Source organism: Triturus cristatus, chromosome 7, assembly GCF_964204655.1.
Source record: "Triturus cristatus chromosome 7, aTriCri1.1, whole genome shotgun sequence".
Lineage (NCBI taxonomy): Eukaryota > Metazoa > Chordata > Amphibia > Caudata > Salamandridae > Triturus > Triturus cristatus.
In genome coordinates this window covers 657861354-657879341 of record NC_140590.1, presented here as the reverse complement: position 1 = coordinate 657879341, position 17988 = coordinate 657861354, and the positions used below count along the sequence as shown (strand labels likewise).

The 17988-nt window shown below is 42.8% G+C and overlaps 1 protein-coding gene across 1 annotated transcript in view; it reads left to right on the top strand.

The window, feature by feature from the left end:
* WIPI1 (WD repeat domain, phosphoinositide interacting 1) overlaps nt 1-9322 on the top strand; it is a 219374-nt gene extending 210052 nt beyond the window's left edge. The window contains exon 13 of the mRNA XM_085617301.1: nt 8884-9322. Coding sequence (XP_085473427.1) covers nt 8884-8931 — 48 coding nt within the window. The 3' untranslated portion in view covers nt 8932-9322. The remainder of the gene's footprint in view (nt 1-8883) is intronic.
* Nucleotides 9323-17988: the final 8666 nt, after the last annotated feature.

Sequence of the window (17988 nt, the reverse complement as noted above, 5' to 3'; positions counted from 1 at the left end):
TTCAATGTACCCTAGCACCTTCCCCTTTTTTGCTCACAGTTGACCACGCCCTGTTTTTTCAGTGTTCTCCCAACACTGCAACATGTTGCTTATGCTCCTCCCACCTGTTTTAAAGAAAAAAAACTTTTGTTTTTTGCTTTTCTTATTAGTTACCAATTCAACTCTGATTGGTTACTCAAAAGAAAAAATAACACCCATGTAATTTCCTACGAAATGACACAGTGCTGCGGCTTAGTAAGCAAAAGAACAATGGATTTAACTCAGATCTCTTGAATGGGGGAGGATGTTTGATTCATTCAGTATTTCGTCCATCATTTGTTGCTGCAGTACAAAATGACACCGGTGGCCACATCATTAGTTTTTTTTACTTTAGCCACTGCACTGCATCATGAATGCTGTGCAACATGGTTAAAAACCATTGTCAAAGACAAAAGCCCGCAAAGGCAAGACCTGTTGGCTTTGCCAGTGCTTTTTATTTTAACTTTGTGTGATTTATGAAGTTTTAAAAAGAAAGGCATGGTGATTACCATCCCTTTTCAGCATAGGGACAACATTCTAACTGCAGTGAATGACAACTCAGGGCTGATGGCGGCCTGGGTCCTCTAAATGGTGGTCCTCCATCCCTTGCTCCAACCTTAAACGCCGCATCACCTCCCAGCCAAAGTATCTCTATTTAATCTCTATGTCCAACCCCTGGCACAAGTCGCGTGGGACCATGGTTTAACCATGGTCTCCTATGCTGATGACACCCAGCTGGTGTTGGCCCTTTCTGATGACCAGTCTCGGGACGCCATGCAGTTCCGGAATGGTTTAGAGGCGGTCGCTTGCTGGATTACTACAAACTGCCTTCAGCTTAACGCTAACAAAACTGAAGTGTTGTTGGTGGGAAAGGACAAGGGGCTCTGGAATACGTAGTGGTGGCCAGTATCCTTGGGTTGTGCTCCTACCCCTAAGATGGTGGTGAAGAATCTAGGGATCTGACTTGACTCCACTCTTGGATTCCAAGACCATACTAAAAAGATTGCTGTCACGTGCTTTGGACTCCTACGGGGTCCAGCCACACGTCAGCTGATAGTCCAGGCAACTATCTTGTCGAGACTTGACTATGCCAACTCCTTATTGCTGGGTGCCAATAAGGCCGAAGTCAACCGCCTTCAACGAGTTCAGAACGCAGCCGCCCAAGTTCTGCTCAGACTCCCCAGAACATGTTCTGCATCGGGCACCCTACGTCGCCTTCATTGGCTCCCCATTTCCCAAAGGATTGAATTTAGGACCCTGTGTCTAGCTTTAAAAATTTTAAAACTTTACACCCCTGAGATCTTATCCAATTTGCTGGTCCCATGTGTTCCCACCCGCCAGTTCCGCACTGCTGGGCAAACTCTGGCCACTGTTCCTCGTGTGAAACGCACTAGGGCGGGGGGCAGGTCCTTCCGCTATCTGGCCGCAAAGCTATGGAACTCCCTCCCTGTGCAGATTCGTCAGTTAGACTGCCTGTCATCCTTCCGCAAAATCATTAAAACTCACTTGTTTCCTACAGTCTAGTTCTCGCTCTCTTCGGACTCTGCCTTCAGCGCCGGGACGCCCCTTCGCTGGGGCAACTGCACGTTATACAAGAGGTTTTAACATAACATAACCTAACATAAGCAAAGTGCCCTGTAGGAGTATCATCAACCCACCAGTCCATACTTGAGCTGCCCCTGCCATAGGGTTTCACTCTTGAGTTGGCCACTTTCAGACTCCTAGCCCTGAGCCGTTCCTTGGTGTAGCCCCCTAGCCGAGAGCTGTTCACCGTTACTGACACTGTCGGCTCTCCACGCCACTACCAGGTCTCCTCTCCTTTTACCTGTGTGAGGAGAGGTTGGAGCAATTGCCTTAGAATTTGCTGAAGGGTCAGGTGAGTTTCAGTTCAACTGGGAAACTTCTTGGAAACATTGCCCAACTTGTCTCGATCAAAGTCGCCGGCATTTGCATAACAGAAAAAAATTGTGGTTTATTCTTGTTTCTGTTGATAGGAGATTATGGTTATGTGACATAGATTTGATGGAAATTGACAACATCTCGAGACCCTCGCGGGTGATTTGCAGTGCTCTATAAATGTATGATTGATTGATTAAAAAGTAAAGGGCTATTTTTGTCGTTGTATCCGTCCTCCTCTTTCTGAGCAGCTTACACACATTTTATCTTATACTAGAGAGTTGTTTCAGGTGTGCCCCTGCAGCACAACGTCTGTTCTCTGTTTGAACAAGCAAAGTCCACCGTCTGTGGAAATGTGGTAATGTATATGGTTCTTCATTGAGACAAGATGACGAGATCATTTTGGCAGACCAGCAGCATTTTAATGTTCCTCTTTTGAATTTCCCTCTGTTACAGGGGCATTAAGTGAAACAAAAATGCATACTCTCAAAAACATTACCAAGAAAAACATAATAAGTTTGTGCAGACAGGTTGGATCATACGTGGCCTATACAGGTCTGTGGTGACGGGGTAAGAGGGGATTCGAGGGGAGCTAAAAGAAGTTATTGTGATCAACATAATTAAAAAAAAAAAAAAAAAAGGATTTTTTTTGGTAGTAGGTTCTAGTTATCCAAAATGTGGATATGAGGCATGGCAACAGTGTACAATGGATGAGGTCTTCATAGCATGGATGACAATTCCTAAGGAAGTCTCTTAGCCTTACGCACATTTTTTTTAAGAGTTCTGCACTCTGCCACGAGGTGAAAGAGAATACGATAACAAGAGCCTTACTGACTCGGAGCACTAAAGTTACTGATATGCAGGGCCACTAGATTTATGCAATTCTGCAGCCGCAACTTTTTTCGCATAATTATGGATTTGCCACATGATACATCCTCTGCTGCATAATCTGCAGATTATAACAAAAAAAAATTGCAGCTCAAACCGATCAAAAGTTTACAAATATGTTGCGAAATGTGTTTGGGCAGAGGGGAAGTCCTTTCTCGAAGATTAACTACTCCTCTTTCAGTTGCTTATTTCTGTATTTGGTTGCTAAACTGGTAGTAAAGAGGTGAAAGCTTTGCCCAGACAGTATTCTCTTGTGTAAAAATGACAAAATAATGAAGTAATACTATCAAAAAATGTGCCGCATTATGCTGTATAATTTGCCTTTTCTTGCTGCATAATTGGGTGCTCCCTGCTGTATAATCCTAGTGGCCCAGCTGATAAGTAACCCTTCCTATCTGAGATAACAGTCCAGCATGGTAGTTATTTTACTCCCTTTAGATCTTTGAATGTTTGGGCAAAGGCTATACTGATTCATACCTAGTCTGTGGTTCTTTACAAAACTGTAATGTGGCACTTAATTTTAGTTATAATATTTCAACAATCAAGTGTTCTGTTATCAAAAATTACCAGTGAGACTAGTGTAGTCTAAATATAGAACAGAATACAGCACTGAGCTTTCTTTTTAACTGACATTGGTTACTGTGACTTAGAAATATATGTAGTTTCAGCCAAGGCCTCAATTATGAGTGCTCCAGACAATTCTGATAAGTATCTTACTTCTTGTTACTGTACATATCAGAATTATGATTTCTGCAGCAAACCGCACACCCCTGCAATATTCCCCAAGGGAAGTTTCGGCAATTCGAACCAGTACTATTTAAGGGTAGGGAAAGCCGGCTAAGTATAGAGGCATGCAGATTTTGGGTAACATGAATAATTGCCATTATTTATCAATTCCAATAATTAAGGACCACCAAGGGATTGTTACTTATTGGGTACGATAAATAATGATGCTGTTATGCAAGACTCATCGTAATCGAGGCCTCTGGGTAAAGTGCACATCTGTCTCTATCATTAGATCCCCACAATCTGTTGAGTTAATATGCCTAGTTTCTGATTAGCAGTGTTTTTGATGACCTAGGTCAAACTATTGTCTTGCACAATCTAGGTCCAACAATTGTCTTACACAACCTAGGTCAAACTCAGTGGCGGCTGGTAGGGGACAGGGGCGGGGTAAAGTGGGGGGTAGGAAATTAAAAAAAAAACTTACCTGACTAGCTGCCGTCTCTCCAATAGGAACCAGGAACAGGAAGCACCCAGGCTTCCAGGCGCCCCAAGCCAATCACAGCGCTGCTGATAGCAGCGTAGTGATTGGTCTGAGCGCTGTGGTTCGGTGCTCAGACATGGTCTGGGGATTTGCATGTTCTCCACCCAGGCTGCATTACAGCCTGGGTGGAGAACATGTCCAAAGTGCGCATGACTGACTGGCTGGCCGGAGACGGCCGGGCAAACAGTCATGTGCACCTAAGGTGCAGCAAAAGCCACTCCTCCTCCCTATGGGTCAAGGTGCCCAGCCCCGCCCAGCCCAGCCCTACCCTGGCAGCAATGGGAATGCAAAAAATAATATGATAATAACTCCAGTTATCATATTATTTTTTCCATTGCACTGCTTCAAAGCACAGTGGGGCGACGCTCCTCCACCTAAGCAGAGGAGCCGCCGCTGGTCAAACTGTTGTCTTGCACAACCCAAGTCAAACTATTGTCTCATCTAAATGATCCTGTTGCATGGGCAACAAAATGAAACGTTCTTATCCTAAGTCCTAAAGATACAAGAGACATAGTAAACCAAACCACAGATTTCTGCCTGAAACTACTGTTGATCATGATTTAATTTGTTGCATTTACAACATTTACATGGCTGTCTCTCATGAAACGTTATTGACTATCCATATCGATCACTGCAGATGTAGGAACACATTTACAGCAGGTGGCAACAGGACATCTGCTGAAAATCAGCAGATGTCCCATTCGCCCAATCCTCACTTCCCCTGGCACGTCAGAGGTGAGGGAGCTAAACGTTTCTGGTGGTGAACCCTCAGTTAGCTCGGCCATTGGAAGCACCCTCCCTCCCAAGCAACAGCGTCAATTGCGTCAGAGTGGCTGCCATATAATGGTTGCACCCTTTTATTCCATTCTTATCAGCCTTTTACATGAAGGAGATGTGCATGCATACCACAGCAGCTTCAGACACAAAGAATATTGAAATGTCCCTCACAGGGCTTTAAGTGGGATGAAAAAAGTGGAGGGTCTCTAAAAGGAGCATGGCATAAGTAATTAAGAGAGTGGCTTAAACACAAACTAAAAATCAGTGCTTCCCATAGTGTTCTGCCACGCTTGTATTTAGCTGCTTTACTGTGCTCACAGTTATTGCGTCCAGATATATAACACGAAAAATGACATACACCTAAAACAAGCCAGGACTACTGGCTTTGTTAACCACTTTTAGCTGTATAAGATATATGAGCAACAACTATGATTTTGTTGGATACAATATTGAAAATGTTTCTATTCTGAAATTCTGAGGCTGTGAATTAAACATTACTGGGGTCTGTAGAGGGGTAGTGGTCCTCAGAGCGCCTCAGTCACTCCTGTTCTTTCCTTCAATCCACATTCCTTTGCAGTCTACATTACACACTTACACCCTTTTTCTCCACGTCTTTCTGAAATCGTCCATCCACTTCTCTCATACTTCATCTCTTTCCTCTTCAGCACCGTCTGTTCACTTTATCTTGTATGTACTTCCTTCTACCTCTTTCACCCAACACCCCAAACATACACACACCCACTCATTAGCATTTTCTTTTCCTCTGTCAATATTTTGATCACTGTTTATCTACATTTGCACAAAATCACAGTTGCAGCTGGCATACATGACCATTGCTCTGTGTGTTCTACAGAGAGGTCAAGGTTTGGATGACCATATATTCTGAACACCTTTTTAGCCTAGTGACAGCTACTGTGTGAAACTCACACTGCATTCAGCCTAACTCCAAGCATCAATTGTGGCTATGTATCTCATTTCAACATATACACTATACAAAAGAATTCTGCTGCAGATAAAACTACAGAACCATAACATCCAAGAAATAACATACACTCTTAAGAGCATGGAAGACAAAATAAAACATGTTAAATTAGAAATAGGAACTAAATCGCTGACTTGGATTACCTTAACGGAGAGGTCTTCAAACCTTTTAGCATTTATTTCCTCCCCCCACCCCCTAGTAAAATGTTATGAAGCCCACCCCCACAAATGTTATGAAGTGGGGCCCACCCCCCTCCAAAAGGTTATGGCAAAAATTGGGGGAGTGGGAGAACAATGGCTGATCGTAGGGAGCTGGGATTAGGATATCACTTCAGGGGCTCCTGCCTGTAGCTCATAATCCACACTAAATTTAAGACATAAAAGAGCAAATGGAGCAAACAAAAACAGAGTTGAGCAAAAACTCTCCTACCCATAATTGGGGCTCTAAGAGCCTTACACTCTTGGGCCACACTGCAACTGCAACACTAATGATAGCTGTGGTCCTGCGATGCAGGCTATCATCTCGTCTGTTTTTTCACCCCTTCCACTCAAATGCAGACCATCACTTCAGTCTTGAAATAGACTGACTGTTCCTTTCCAAAAATAAATGAGGTCCTGCATTTTGCCCCCTACTTTTGAAAAATCAGCCCCCATACCCCATTTTTAAATTAAGCCATTCATTATTGCGATGCAGCAGGCCTCTCAGACACCAGAGCCCCGGTGCAACTGCACTTGCTTCACTAGTGATACAATGATGATACAGGAAGTATGCACTGGTCCCCTAATGAAACAAAGGAAAGGTAGTAAAACAGATGGTATTCTGCATAACCAAGGATACCTACAGCTCTGCAAAGTAGTCTTGTCTACTCTGCTCATTCCTTGAGGCCTTCATTCCTAGGCTTGGTGTCCAAATCAGGCTTTCTGCTGCTCTGTGCTATTAAAAAACCAAAAAGAAAAATCTAGCAACCACACTACCACCCTGATGTTTGTGCCTTGTTCCACATGAAGCAAGGGTGACGTACTTGAGCTCTAACTCTAGCAAGGGATTGGGCCCTACACCCTTTTTTGTAGTTTTCGTAGTAGGGCTGGTTGGAAGGGCTCCTGTGATGAGAAGCCAAGATTCGGATAGAGAGTTCTAGAAGAAACATGCCATCTCACCAGAGAAAGAAATGTGAATGTATGCCATTGGTTAATCTCCTATTGGAACATTGGAATGTTGGGAGCTCCATTGAAGACAATGGAGTTCTCTTTGCTTCTATGGACCGGTAAAGGCCCGCAGAGCAACATTCCAATGTCTTACAAAGGCTTCTCGGAGCTCGAGGGGATTTAAATTCCTTTGAGAAGCCTTTGTTTTATTTGTTAGAACATTTTGCCCTCTAGTGGCAGAATGTTCTAGTAGGCTTATAGCCCTTCGTAGCAGGGCTATACCGGCTATTAAAGTCCCGCTACCTTGTTAACGTTCCCGGCCTTCGGCTCGGGCCTGTGACGCAGTAGCGGGCCTTTAATAGCCGGTATAGCCCGCTACGGCGGGCTATAAGGCTAGAATATAATGGTTGCTTTGGAGCCAGTATTGACTTCAATAGATGGAGTCACATTAAGGTTTATGGTGAAAAATATTCCTTTTGAGAACTACTATTAAGGTTGTATCAACAAAGTTCTCTAGCATGTTCTTTTTTGGACGTTTAAAAAGATTTGCACTAGATACAATCTGATTACTTATTACAAAGCTGTATATTTTTAAAGCCCTTGTTATATCTTAAACACTACATTTTCCGGCAGCCTATTTTATACTGTATAATACAATAACTACAATTTTAAAGTAATGACATTCACAGTACTTTCTGCCCCAGGCTCAGAGTTCATAGCACTATAGATATACAAGTCACTCCTCTCTGAACCAATCAGGATTTAATTGTGTGACTATCTGGTCCCACACACAAATGATGACATTAACCAACTGAGCTTTAATAACTGAAAAGAGTATGTTCACCATCTATTTGTTAAACTTGCATTCAGTTTTCATTTAAGGTGTGTGCCTGCTGTTTCACATGCAGTTAACTGAAGGTGAATACAACAAAATGTAGAATATTGTGTTCATTTTACTCACATACTTGACATTGTCTCCACGCTCACTCACACGGCCACCACAGCACTAAGCATTACAGCACCACACGTTTTTACTCTTCAACTACAAGTAAATCAAGACAGCCTGAAAACGTGCTTCCAGGCTAACTTCATTTACAAGTAATTGCACAGGCATTTTTGCCCCTCTGGGAATAGACCCCCAAAGGGGGAGGGGGATGGGGCACGCCCCTCAGTTTGAAGGCCTCTGCATTAACGTGTTCTACTTTATTTGTTCAGAAATCGAGCAGTGTTTTTGTTTGTTAAGTTAAGGACATATTTATAGGGCCGGTACCGACCAGTTTCAATGTTAGCTTATAATTACTACAGGGTCTGAAACCCAGAGGGACCTGGCAGACTTATGGTCCCCCACGTTTGGAAAAAATATTAAAGCCATAAGGGTCATTGTTCTCCGCTTTGCGGGTTTGTCATTGAAAACCAAAATAATTGTTGACTACTCAGTGATGCTAACGTGCACTGAAGGCTTGTTACCAATTTTTTTGTTTTTTTTGGTCAAAAGTACTTCGCCGATGTCTGAAGATGCACTTCTGGCAATTATACATGGGACCTGTGGAGGTCTAAAGGGCACACTTAGTCTAGAGAAACTGTACATAAACATTGTAAGTTGACACTTATGCTCTGATAGTAGAGAGCAAACAGGCTGCCAGTGTAAGGAACCTTTTATTTCTCTGTGCATTGTTACAGCAAAAGCCTAGTTGTAGCAACTATGTTCTGGATTACTGGATGCAAACGGCTAATCAGCTACTTGGATCAGTGTTTCTATGACTTCAAGCATGAAGGACCCACTATTATTCTCACAAGGTATCGCTTGATGCTGGCTGGCATTTGACATATGCATTAAACCTGTTAAAACTCATCCTACCCATTGTTTCTGGCTGGGAAGAATAAGGTGGTTTTGTTTCTGATTTTGGTAGATAAATTTGTGCCGCGGAAATCAGAAGTCCAAAGTGGAGCCATCGTGACGAGAAGGAAACTTTCGGATCCTGGATGTTGCTTTAACAAGGAATTGGGACTGACAGTTTTTGTGAGCCAAAAGGCAAATGCTCTCAAAGTGCACCATTCCTTTTAAACTTCGAACCGTAAATGGGTTGTGCATTAATACATTATATAGTATATGGACTTATACTTACCATTCAGAACCAATTCTAACCCATTCACATCTTTATTTGTATTTAACTTAATATTTTATATGCTTGTATTTTTATTTATGCTGTCATACTTGTACAAATGTACTTATAGGAAAGTCTAAAAATATATTGAAGTGCATTATAAATGTGTATTGTTTACTATTGCAAACCTAACGTCCATCGGTTGTTATACTGGAAAAAAATAAAAATGCCTCTGGATAATGGAGCTCTTTTCTTTATGCTTCGTTCATTTTTGTAGAGGATATGAAAGAGTTTGCTGCGGACTGAAAATGTGTGAAGTTCTGTGGTTTGCGAGTTGCCTCCATGGACAAACAGTGATCTATATGGCCTCCAGTTGTTCAATCTTCTTAAATGACCAACCCCACGCATGACAATCTCCTTTAGCTTAATACACATTTCTATGAGAAGATGGCCGTCAGCTAAGTAATGCTCTCTTGAAGTTCTGTTCCTTGGAATTATACAGATCTCTCCTCTTCCAATATCTTCTAGACTAGGCTATTATTAACAGTGCTTTATTTGTAAAAGAGACGTGCCTTCCAATGACACTCCTGGGGCATACCAGCTTTTGTGGGTGGATTGGGGGATCATCAGCTTTCTAGCCTGGCAAACAGCCCAGAGAAATACAATAAAATGTTCTTGTAATTTTGAGGTATAAGGTTTTATTTCATTTCTGTTTCATTTTGATAGAATAGATGTCGATATCATGGATGTATTACTGAATCGTACTGTTTCTACTAAGCAAACTGGTCGATCCAGACTATGTATGGCTGTTGACACAAAATTAAAAAAATGTTCTTCTAAACTTATATATGTATTTCCCTCCAAAACCCTGCTCGCGATGGCCAGACCCACTACACTCCTTGCTATGCTAGGGTGCTGGTATCAACACAATTTCTAGGGCTGCTTTTAGTTCCTGTCCACCACTAGGGTACAGTGTTGAAAGATCTGAAAGAGGCGCTGAATAAAGTGCTGGACATAGGCACAAAATGTTAAGTTACATACTCATAACCTTTAGCAGAAGTCATGCTAACTTCACTGAATAATACCAATCATCATACATCGAAAAACACTAACAAATCAAGGGAGACCAGAGTGGAAAATGAAACACATTGACAGGGAAGAAAAAAAGAGGTTTAGAATATTTTTTCTGGTCCAAACGTGTATTTATTAAATTTATACATGGTCTAGCTATGATGTGCCTTATCTTGGTTGAGAAAACTGAACAAATATTCTCTAAAAACTATTTGAGGCCGATACACTTCACTAAGAGAGTTTTGAATGGAAACATGGTCGAGCATCTAAGTACTTTCCACTCATTGAATTAGAAAACCGAAGTGTAGCTGAGTAGAAGGATGTCAACTGCATAAGATCTATGCCCATCTGTGTTGACCCGAAGGCCGCTATCATGACAAGCTTAACCACCGTCTGTGATCTCCCACCTCGATGCTGAAGCTCAGGAGTGTGACGACGATGATTGCATGGGCCCACACCTCAGACTCACTAGTCTGACCCTCCAGGATATTGCGGCATAGATTCGCAAATTTAGCGGCACAAAAATGGAAATTTAGCGGCATTATTGCGGCACTTCATTTTACTTGAAATCATTCCTGTTCAGCCTTAAATCAATGTAAACTGATTTTGCAGAGTTTTCCACTGTGAAATAGGCATGTTTAAAGTGTGTGTTACTCTACAGAAGCACAGCTCCAATCTGCACCTCGTGAGAGGGGTCCCTATTTCTCCCTGGGGTGTTCTTGCACCCATGTGTTCACCCCTACCTCCTGGACCCGTCCAGAATGGGCTACACCAGTAGGCCAAGAGGAGTGTTTGCCTCAGGGCCAGAGTGAGTGTTCTTCCATACCAATCTGTACGTCTCCATCTGCACATGACTTGGTTTGGAATGAAGTCAGCAATTAAGTAACAGCAGAGGGGTGTGTGCAGGGCTTTAAGTAGGATGAAAAACTGGGGCGGTCTCTCATTGGGGCGTGGCCGATGTAATTAAGGGCCTGGCTTAAAACACTTAAGCAAAAAAACTGAACTCAATATAGTGTGCCGCAGCCGCCCGAGTTGTATTTTGCTGCTTCTGTCCATTCATCCAGATATACAACACAACGTGACCATGCAATTGATGACCTGCACATATCTACACTCCAGCGCTCCCTCTGATCGATCATCTGCCGCAGAAGGCTCCCATGGCTGGAAACTGACTTCCTCTCTCATTAATCGAAATGGGAATTTGTAATACGAACGTCGCCTCTCACAGCTTGGCCAGAAGGAAGCAGATATTGGAGGACGGCAGGTAGTGACGTGTGCACGCTCAGCAAATTAAAGGGCATTTTTTGTTTTGTCGTTTACCGGTAGACACTTTTTTGTAAATATCGCGTCCAAAATTGTATATATTGCAGCCATTGTGCTTATCAGATTTTGTGACTTTTGGTTGAATCGTGAAATGCTGGAGGGTGTGATAAATATATGGGAGAAAGAGGCAACCGGACCATGTGAGCTTTGGTGTGCAACCCTGACACCCAGCACTACTCATGCAGCTGAAAAAGTATTCAAGTCGCTCATCCCCACTATATGGGAGAGGGAGAACCCCTCACCTGTTCACCTTACAGTGCCAACATCTTCCCCAAAGCAAGGGTTTACGTCTCCGCACCCTGTGTCAATGTTACATTGTGTCTCTATGTGACCAAGCATTCAGTGCAAGATTATACTTCACTCAATGGCCTTGGGAGGAATGGGGCCCATCTGTAGGGTTTGGGACCCCTGAAGAGTTGCCCCCTCCCATGTTACGCCCTTGCCCAGTCCCTTGGGCCTCTCAGAGGTGCTGAACTGTGTCAAACTCCAATAGTCACTGAACAGAGCAGCCCACCTTCTGACAGCAGCAGAAGTCAGACTAATACCCCCTAAACCGAGGGGGTGGGGGAGAGGTATTTCTCTCAGTGCCTAAAATGAATGTGTCTTTCTGTAATGCAGCAAGTGCTCATGTAAAGGGCTCGGATACCTTCGTGTTGAGTTGGCGCTATATAAAACTGCAACAACAACAAAAAGACCTTCAAACGAAGCAGGCAAAAGTGTTCTGTTGTTATTGATATGCTAGTAATCTAGCCTGCAAGAAGCCAAATTTGAAATGCAAGGATAATATCCAACGTTTGTTACATAGCCTTTGGTAGGGGCATGAATATACAAGGGCCTTTATGAGCAGGTTTGAGAAGTCAACATGAAACGAACTTGAACTGCCAAACAAGGAACCTGCAAGCTGCCACAGACCAGTATGGCAGACTGCACCGAGCCTTGTGAATGGGAACGTTGTTTTTGCCCTTGAGCCTTTTTAATTTTGCTATAAAATGATTTAAGTGGTTGCCTGTGGTGTACAAAGGAAAATGTATGTGCATACAGTAAGTATGTCGAGGTAATGCGGACGGCCGCAGCTAATGCTGCAAACTGCAGGAAGCTTGAGCGCAACTGAAATATGCCGATCCGGCCAGACACAAAAGGCTCCTATATACGAATATAAATATAAAACTACAACTCATAAAGGTTGGTTTGTGTTCTTGACACTACCGCAATTAGGCATAATTACGTAGATTTTCTGATGGTTTTCTGATAAATGGTCATCCTAATGAGCTATGGAAGCAAAATTCGGTAATGGCAAAAGATGGCGAATTGCACCACATAGCAGTTTGCGTTTGAAGATTCACTGTTTAGCATTCATCTTTTTTGGCCCTACTAATTTATTTGATTCCACTTGAAACATAAGTGTTTGTGCACCTGAAAAAGTGCAGCTGCCAAAAGATTAACCAGTTGAGGACCAGTGTCCGCGTTAATTTCGCTCTAATAAACGACACACCGGCGCTCTGTAGAAGTCTAATCTAGAAGGGGAGCTGGTGACCTATGATGGATAGAACAGGATTGTGTTTGCAAGCATTGACTTCAACCGTCGAATTAATTTGCTGCAGGTCAGATGACAGGATTAGCTAAAGGTCACGCTGTGGTTTGAATAAAAATAGCTTCAGAAGGGCCCACTGACAAGACTGTACTTTTCGCTTATTCCCTAATGCAGGTAACACCGGCGGCAGTAAGAAGCAGGCAGGTATTACAGCTGTACGGCGCCACCTAGTGACGTATACGCGTACAGCTAATAAAATGTTATCTTTTGTTTTTTTGCTGCCCGCTGGAGACCTTTTTCGCAGCCAAAAAGTAAATCTCCCGGTAATTGCGCGCTTCTGCTGAAATCAAAGGTTCTGACTAGTGTTACTGAGCAGAAACCGTGGCACTTTGCACAAACTGAGAGACTATGCCTGAACAAGGGTTGGATTGGGATTCAAAATCTGCCGGGGGCACACTAAAAAAAAAGTGCATATTCCATTTCCTCAAAACACTGCTTCGGTGAAATTTTATTTAAAAAGACAGGGGGTGATACAAAAAAATGTACGGATTAGTTTACACTGGTGACTGAAAACCAGTGAGGCCACTTCTGCTCAGGCCCCCTACCCCACTAGGTATGCATACATTGATGGCCCGGCCCTGCCAGAGAAAGGAAGTGACACCTCTGCCTGTTGCTAAACGTGAGGTAATGAGCTCCCATCTGCCTCCAGAAAGGCCACTCAGACACCCACTGGGCCGTTGGCTGTATCCGAACAACAGCGACACCGCCCAAATCTGCACCCAGACTGCTCCAAAAAGCAGCCCACAGTTGGGACTAGGCACCGGCCCTTCGGGCAAGCTGAGGGAATCTGCTAATGCTAACCTTTGCCGGTACATACGCATTGGAAATAAGACAACTAAAATGGCCTTTACGCTAATTATTGGGATAATCGCTAATGATCTGCACATGTGCCTGCCCCCATATCTTTGCCTGAGTCACACAAGTGAGAAGGGGTGAGTAAGCGGGCAGCACATGGATATCTGCATTTCATTAAATCTCATAGGGGTATACAATGTAGACTGATCCACTTTTGGAATGTGAAGTATTTAATAATGTTATGTGATTAAAGTACTTTCCTTTATATAAAAAAAATAGCACTTGGGTGAACAATAGTTTACTGTGGCTGTTGAGTTCCGAGCTCTTGCACCCGCTCCCTTCACTACCACCCAAGAGTTCTCAAGGCAACTGTAGCCTGACCTGCTGGCTACACTGGCCATCTTTGTACATTTTTCAGAGCAGTAAGATATATTTGCCAACTTTATCTGAAGATCTTCATCCTAAACATCGGGGTCCATCATCCATTCTAGTAGATGACACTTCTTGCTCACCTAAATTCAAACCAGGTGTGCAAAATCTTTCGGCATGTTTCACAGGTCAAGTTACAAAGGCCCAGATTTTCTAAAAGTTTGCGGCATGTTTGCATGACAAAAGTGAAGGAAATCTGACATAGTATAGGAAATCTGCCTAATCAACGTCTTTTGATTACATTCCCAATTGTTATTTAAGTGTTGTACCACCATGTCACCTCATAATTTGAAACGTTACCATATGTATAAAAATAAGGAAGCACATTTTTTTTTTGTATCTAGTTTGAACCGATCAGTATATAAACATAACTATTGGATGATATAGCCCCCTGCAAGGAATCAGCATTACAGCTACAATAACGTTTGGTGCTAAACTGCGAAACAATTAGTCAAGTTATCCAACTGGTTTATTAATCATAAATTAAAATAACAATAAGGTTATTGATGACATAATATCAGTTGACTTGACTCCATCAGCCACCTGAAATACTAAATGAAAAAAATCAGGATAATTTAAAATATGGGATAAATGAACCCAAGTATAAAAATCCAAGGGCCAGATGTAGGTAAAATCAAATTAGCAAATCCTTAATAGCGAATTTTATCGTTTCGCTATTAATGACTCGCAAAATTGAATGTAGGTAGGAATCGCTAAAATATTAGCAATTCCTTAACATTCCTTAATAACGAATTGCAAATTTCGATTAGCTAATAAGGAATACCTACCCATTCATTCCTATGGGCTAGGAGGCCCATAGGAATGAATGGGAAGATATTCACTATTTGCGATTCGGTATTAAAGAATGGCAAATAGCGGGCGCTATTTCAAGGGTGCCAGGGTGTCAAAAGGACACCCTGTTGCACCCCTGAAATGTGCACATGTGGCACACATACATACCATAAGGGCATGAATGTGTGCCACATGGCACTTTAAAAAAAAGTTAAAAAGTGCTTTTTTTAAAGAAAATCGCTAATTACCACCAACTTGAAGTTGGTGGTAATTAGCGATACCTTAAGGCTAAAGTGAACTTTCTTTTGTGCTACTTACATTGCTTTTAAGGAATCGCAATTTCCGATTCCTTAAATGCAAGAGCAAAATAAGGAATCACAATTTTGCGATTCCTTATTTTGCTAGTAGGTTTGAACTCACCTACATTGCTCGCAGCCAAATAGCGTTCGCAAACGCTGAAATTCTGCAAATTTCAGCGTTACCGCTCGCAATTTGGCCACCTACATCTGACACCAAGTCTGTTCCAATGGGTATGCCCCATTAAATGCGGTGCAGCACAGTTATCAATACATAAATTAAAGAATTGACTAATAACATTTTTATTCTCCAAAATTATTTTTATTGGTAGCAATGCCTTACTAAACACAAAAAGCAATTTTTTTCTGTTTCTCATAAATTGGTTAGCGCCTCTAAAAAGTGGCACTAATGTACTTTATAAGGATATTGCAATTCACAGAGTAGTTCCTTGATCAAATGTCTCTACAAGTTCATTGAACTCCAAGGTGACTTGCAATAACCTTATTAAAGTGAAGTTAGGAGGTTTTTATCCTTTATAGTAAGTAGGACTTTCCACTTTTCAAATGGCCCTTTAAACTTTTTATGTTGGGCGAAAGCATAAATCTCAAGTCTTCCAGGTACATGTGCGAATACCTCACCAAGTCCAAGTTTTTCATTTGTATTCTGGTACTTATGGTCTTGGATACCCCATTACAAATAAAGAACTACAAGTCACAGATTGCATACTAAGAACCTGGAATTAAGGTGCGATTCATGAATGGAACTGGAAAAATGGAACTTCCCAACACACCTACACTTCTTCCCCATTTAGATACATTTTTAGCTCTGGCGTTGCAAGCCTCATAATCAAATCATAAATAAAATTCAAATATGCATTTTTTATGTATACAGAGAGCAGCTCTGAAACTTGGCAGCTGCTCTATGCAGGCTTCCTAACAGTGAGAGAAGGCAGCCTTTGCGTGGGAAGGCTGTCTGGTGATTTCACTCATCTCATTTTGCAATAATTTTGTTTGATTTTTTTCTACAAGCGACTATGTGCATCATTTTTTTTTCTCATTGCAGGTACGTTCTGATGTCAGAATATGCCTCTAATATGAAAATGAAACACAAAGCATTACAAGAAGATTGTCTCCTACATAGATTAATATTCTTTCTTCCTTATATCTTTGGATGCATTATCAGCCCTTTCTTTTATGAGTGCTTGCACATGCTGCGATCCCAAGCCAGTGACAGTCTCTCCTTTAGGACTCCACCCCCTCTGAATGTGCAGCCACCACAAACATATTTTGGTAAGACACAATGAAAGTCACATGTTAAATATGAAATATAATGCAGAATGTCTAGGTGCGTTCATAGTGGGAGTCGAGCAACCAGGCACTTTTTGATGGTCCAGTGTGCAGGTGTTAAACAGCAATGACGTAATAATGCCGGGCTTACCTTTATGCTGCCTTCCTTTTTACTAAAGTGTAGGGCATTGGGCAGCAGAGCAGCCGGCAGATGTAGGATCGGGCGGAGTAGGCAGAAGCTGACGTGAGGCTATAATTCACATCTGACACACCACACCCTTGTCCCATGTCAGAAAGTGGGATGGAATCCGTGTGCTTCATGACGCCAACCCCACTCCATGATAAAATCGACAGACTGGGTTTAAGACGCCCTTGCCTCTGACTGGTACAGGCTCTAACTACTTGGAGTCTCATTTACGAGGTTTTGGTGCCGGGCAGTGCCGCAAGGAATCTTTCTGTGCTGCCCTGCGTCAAAAGAAAAGGAAAGGAATGCGCCATATCTATGGGATAGGGCGTATTCCCGTCCCATTCCCCTGCGCTGGTGCACCATGAGCTGCCATGCACCAACGCAGGGACCCTTGCGTCATGATGCAAGGGTGTCTGCGATGTAAGGTGATTGTTCTTGTGCAGGAAGAGACGTTCCTGCACAAAAAAATCACGAAAGGTGTTTTCCTCTTTCTGTGTGTGCTGTAAAGAGGAAAAAAAAGAGGAGAAATAAGGGTATTTCTCCTCGTTGCGCTCCCGAACGTGCTGGCGAATTCCCAGGTTTAAGATTCCACGTAAATCTGGGAATGCTTCAGATTCGATAAGTGTTGCGTGGGAACACCGAGGGAACGCCCCTTTCACTCAGTGTTCTGCGTGAAAGAGGCACATATTTACAAGGACATGAAAATCCACGAAAAGTGGCTGTACCTGGCCTTGTAAATATGAAAGTGCTGCTCCCACGGTGCAAGGGAGCCGCGAGGCGCCTCATAAATAAGACCCTTGGCGAGTCATGAAAATTAGGCCAGAGAGTAGGTGTGACTATTGAACACATTGCAAATGCACGTGCCACTGTTCCGAGAACGAGGCATCTGCCGCCAGCCAGAAATGAAGCGGCACGGATGCATCCACGTGATGATTGTCTTCACTACGGACTCAGCACCGAACTCGAGCTGTCTGTAAACTGAGAGGAGTCATCTGTGGCTGCCAGCATCGCATGCGATACGAGAGCCTGCCAAACATGGGAAAGACAACATTGCACAGACTGCTTGTACCTTAGAGGAAGGTAACAGGTGTTGCAGCTGCAGCAGGTATCGGCACTGCAGAGTTATCCCCCATTACAGC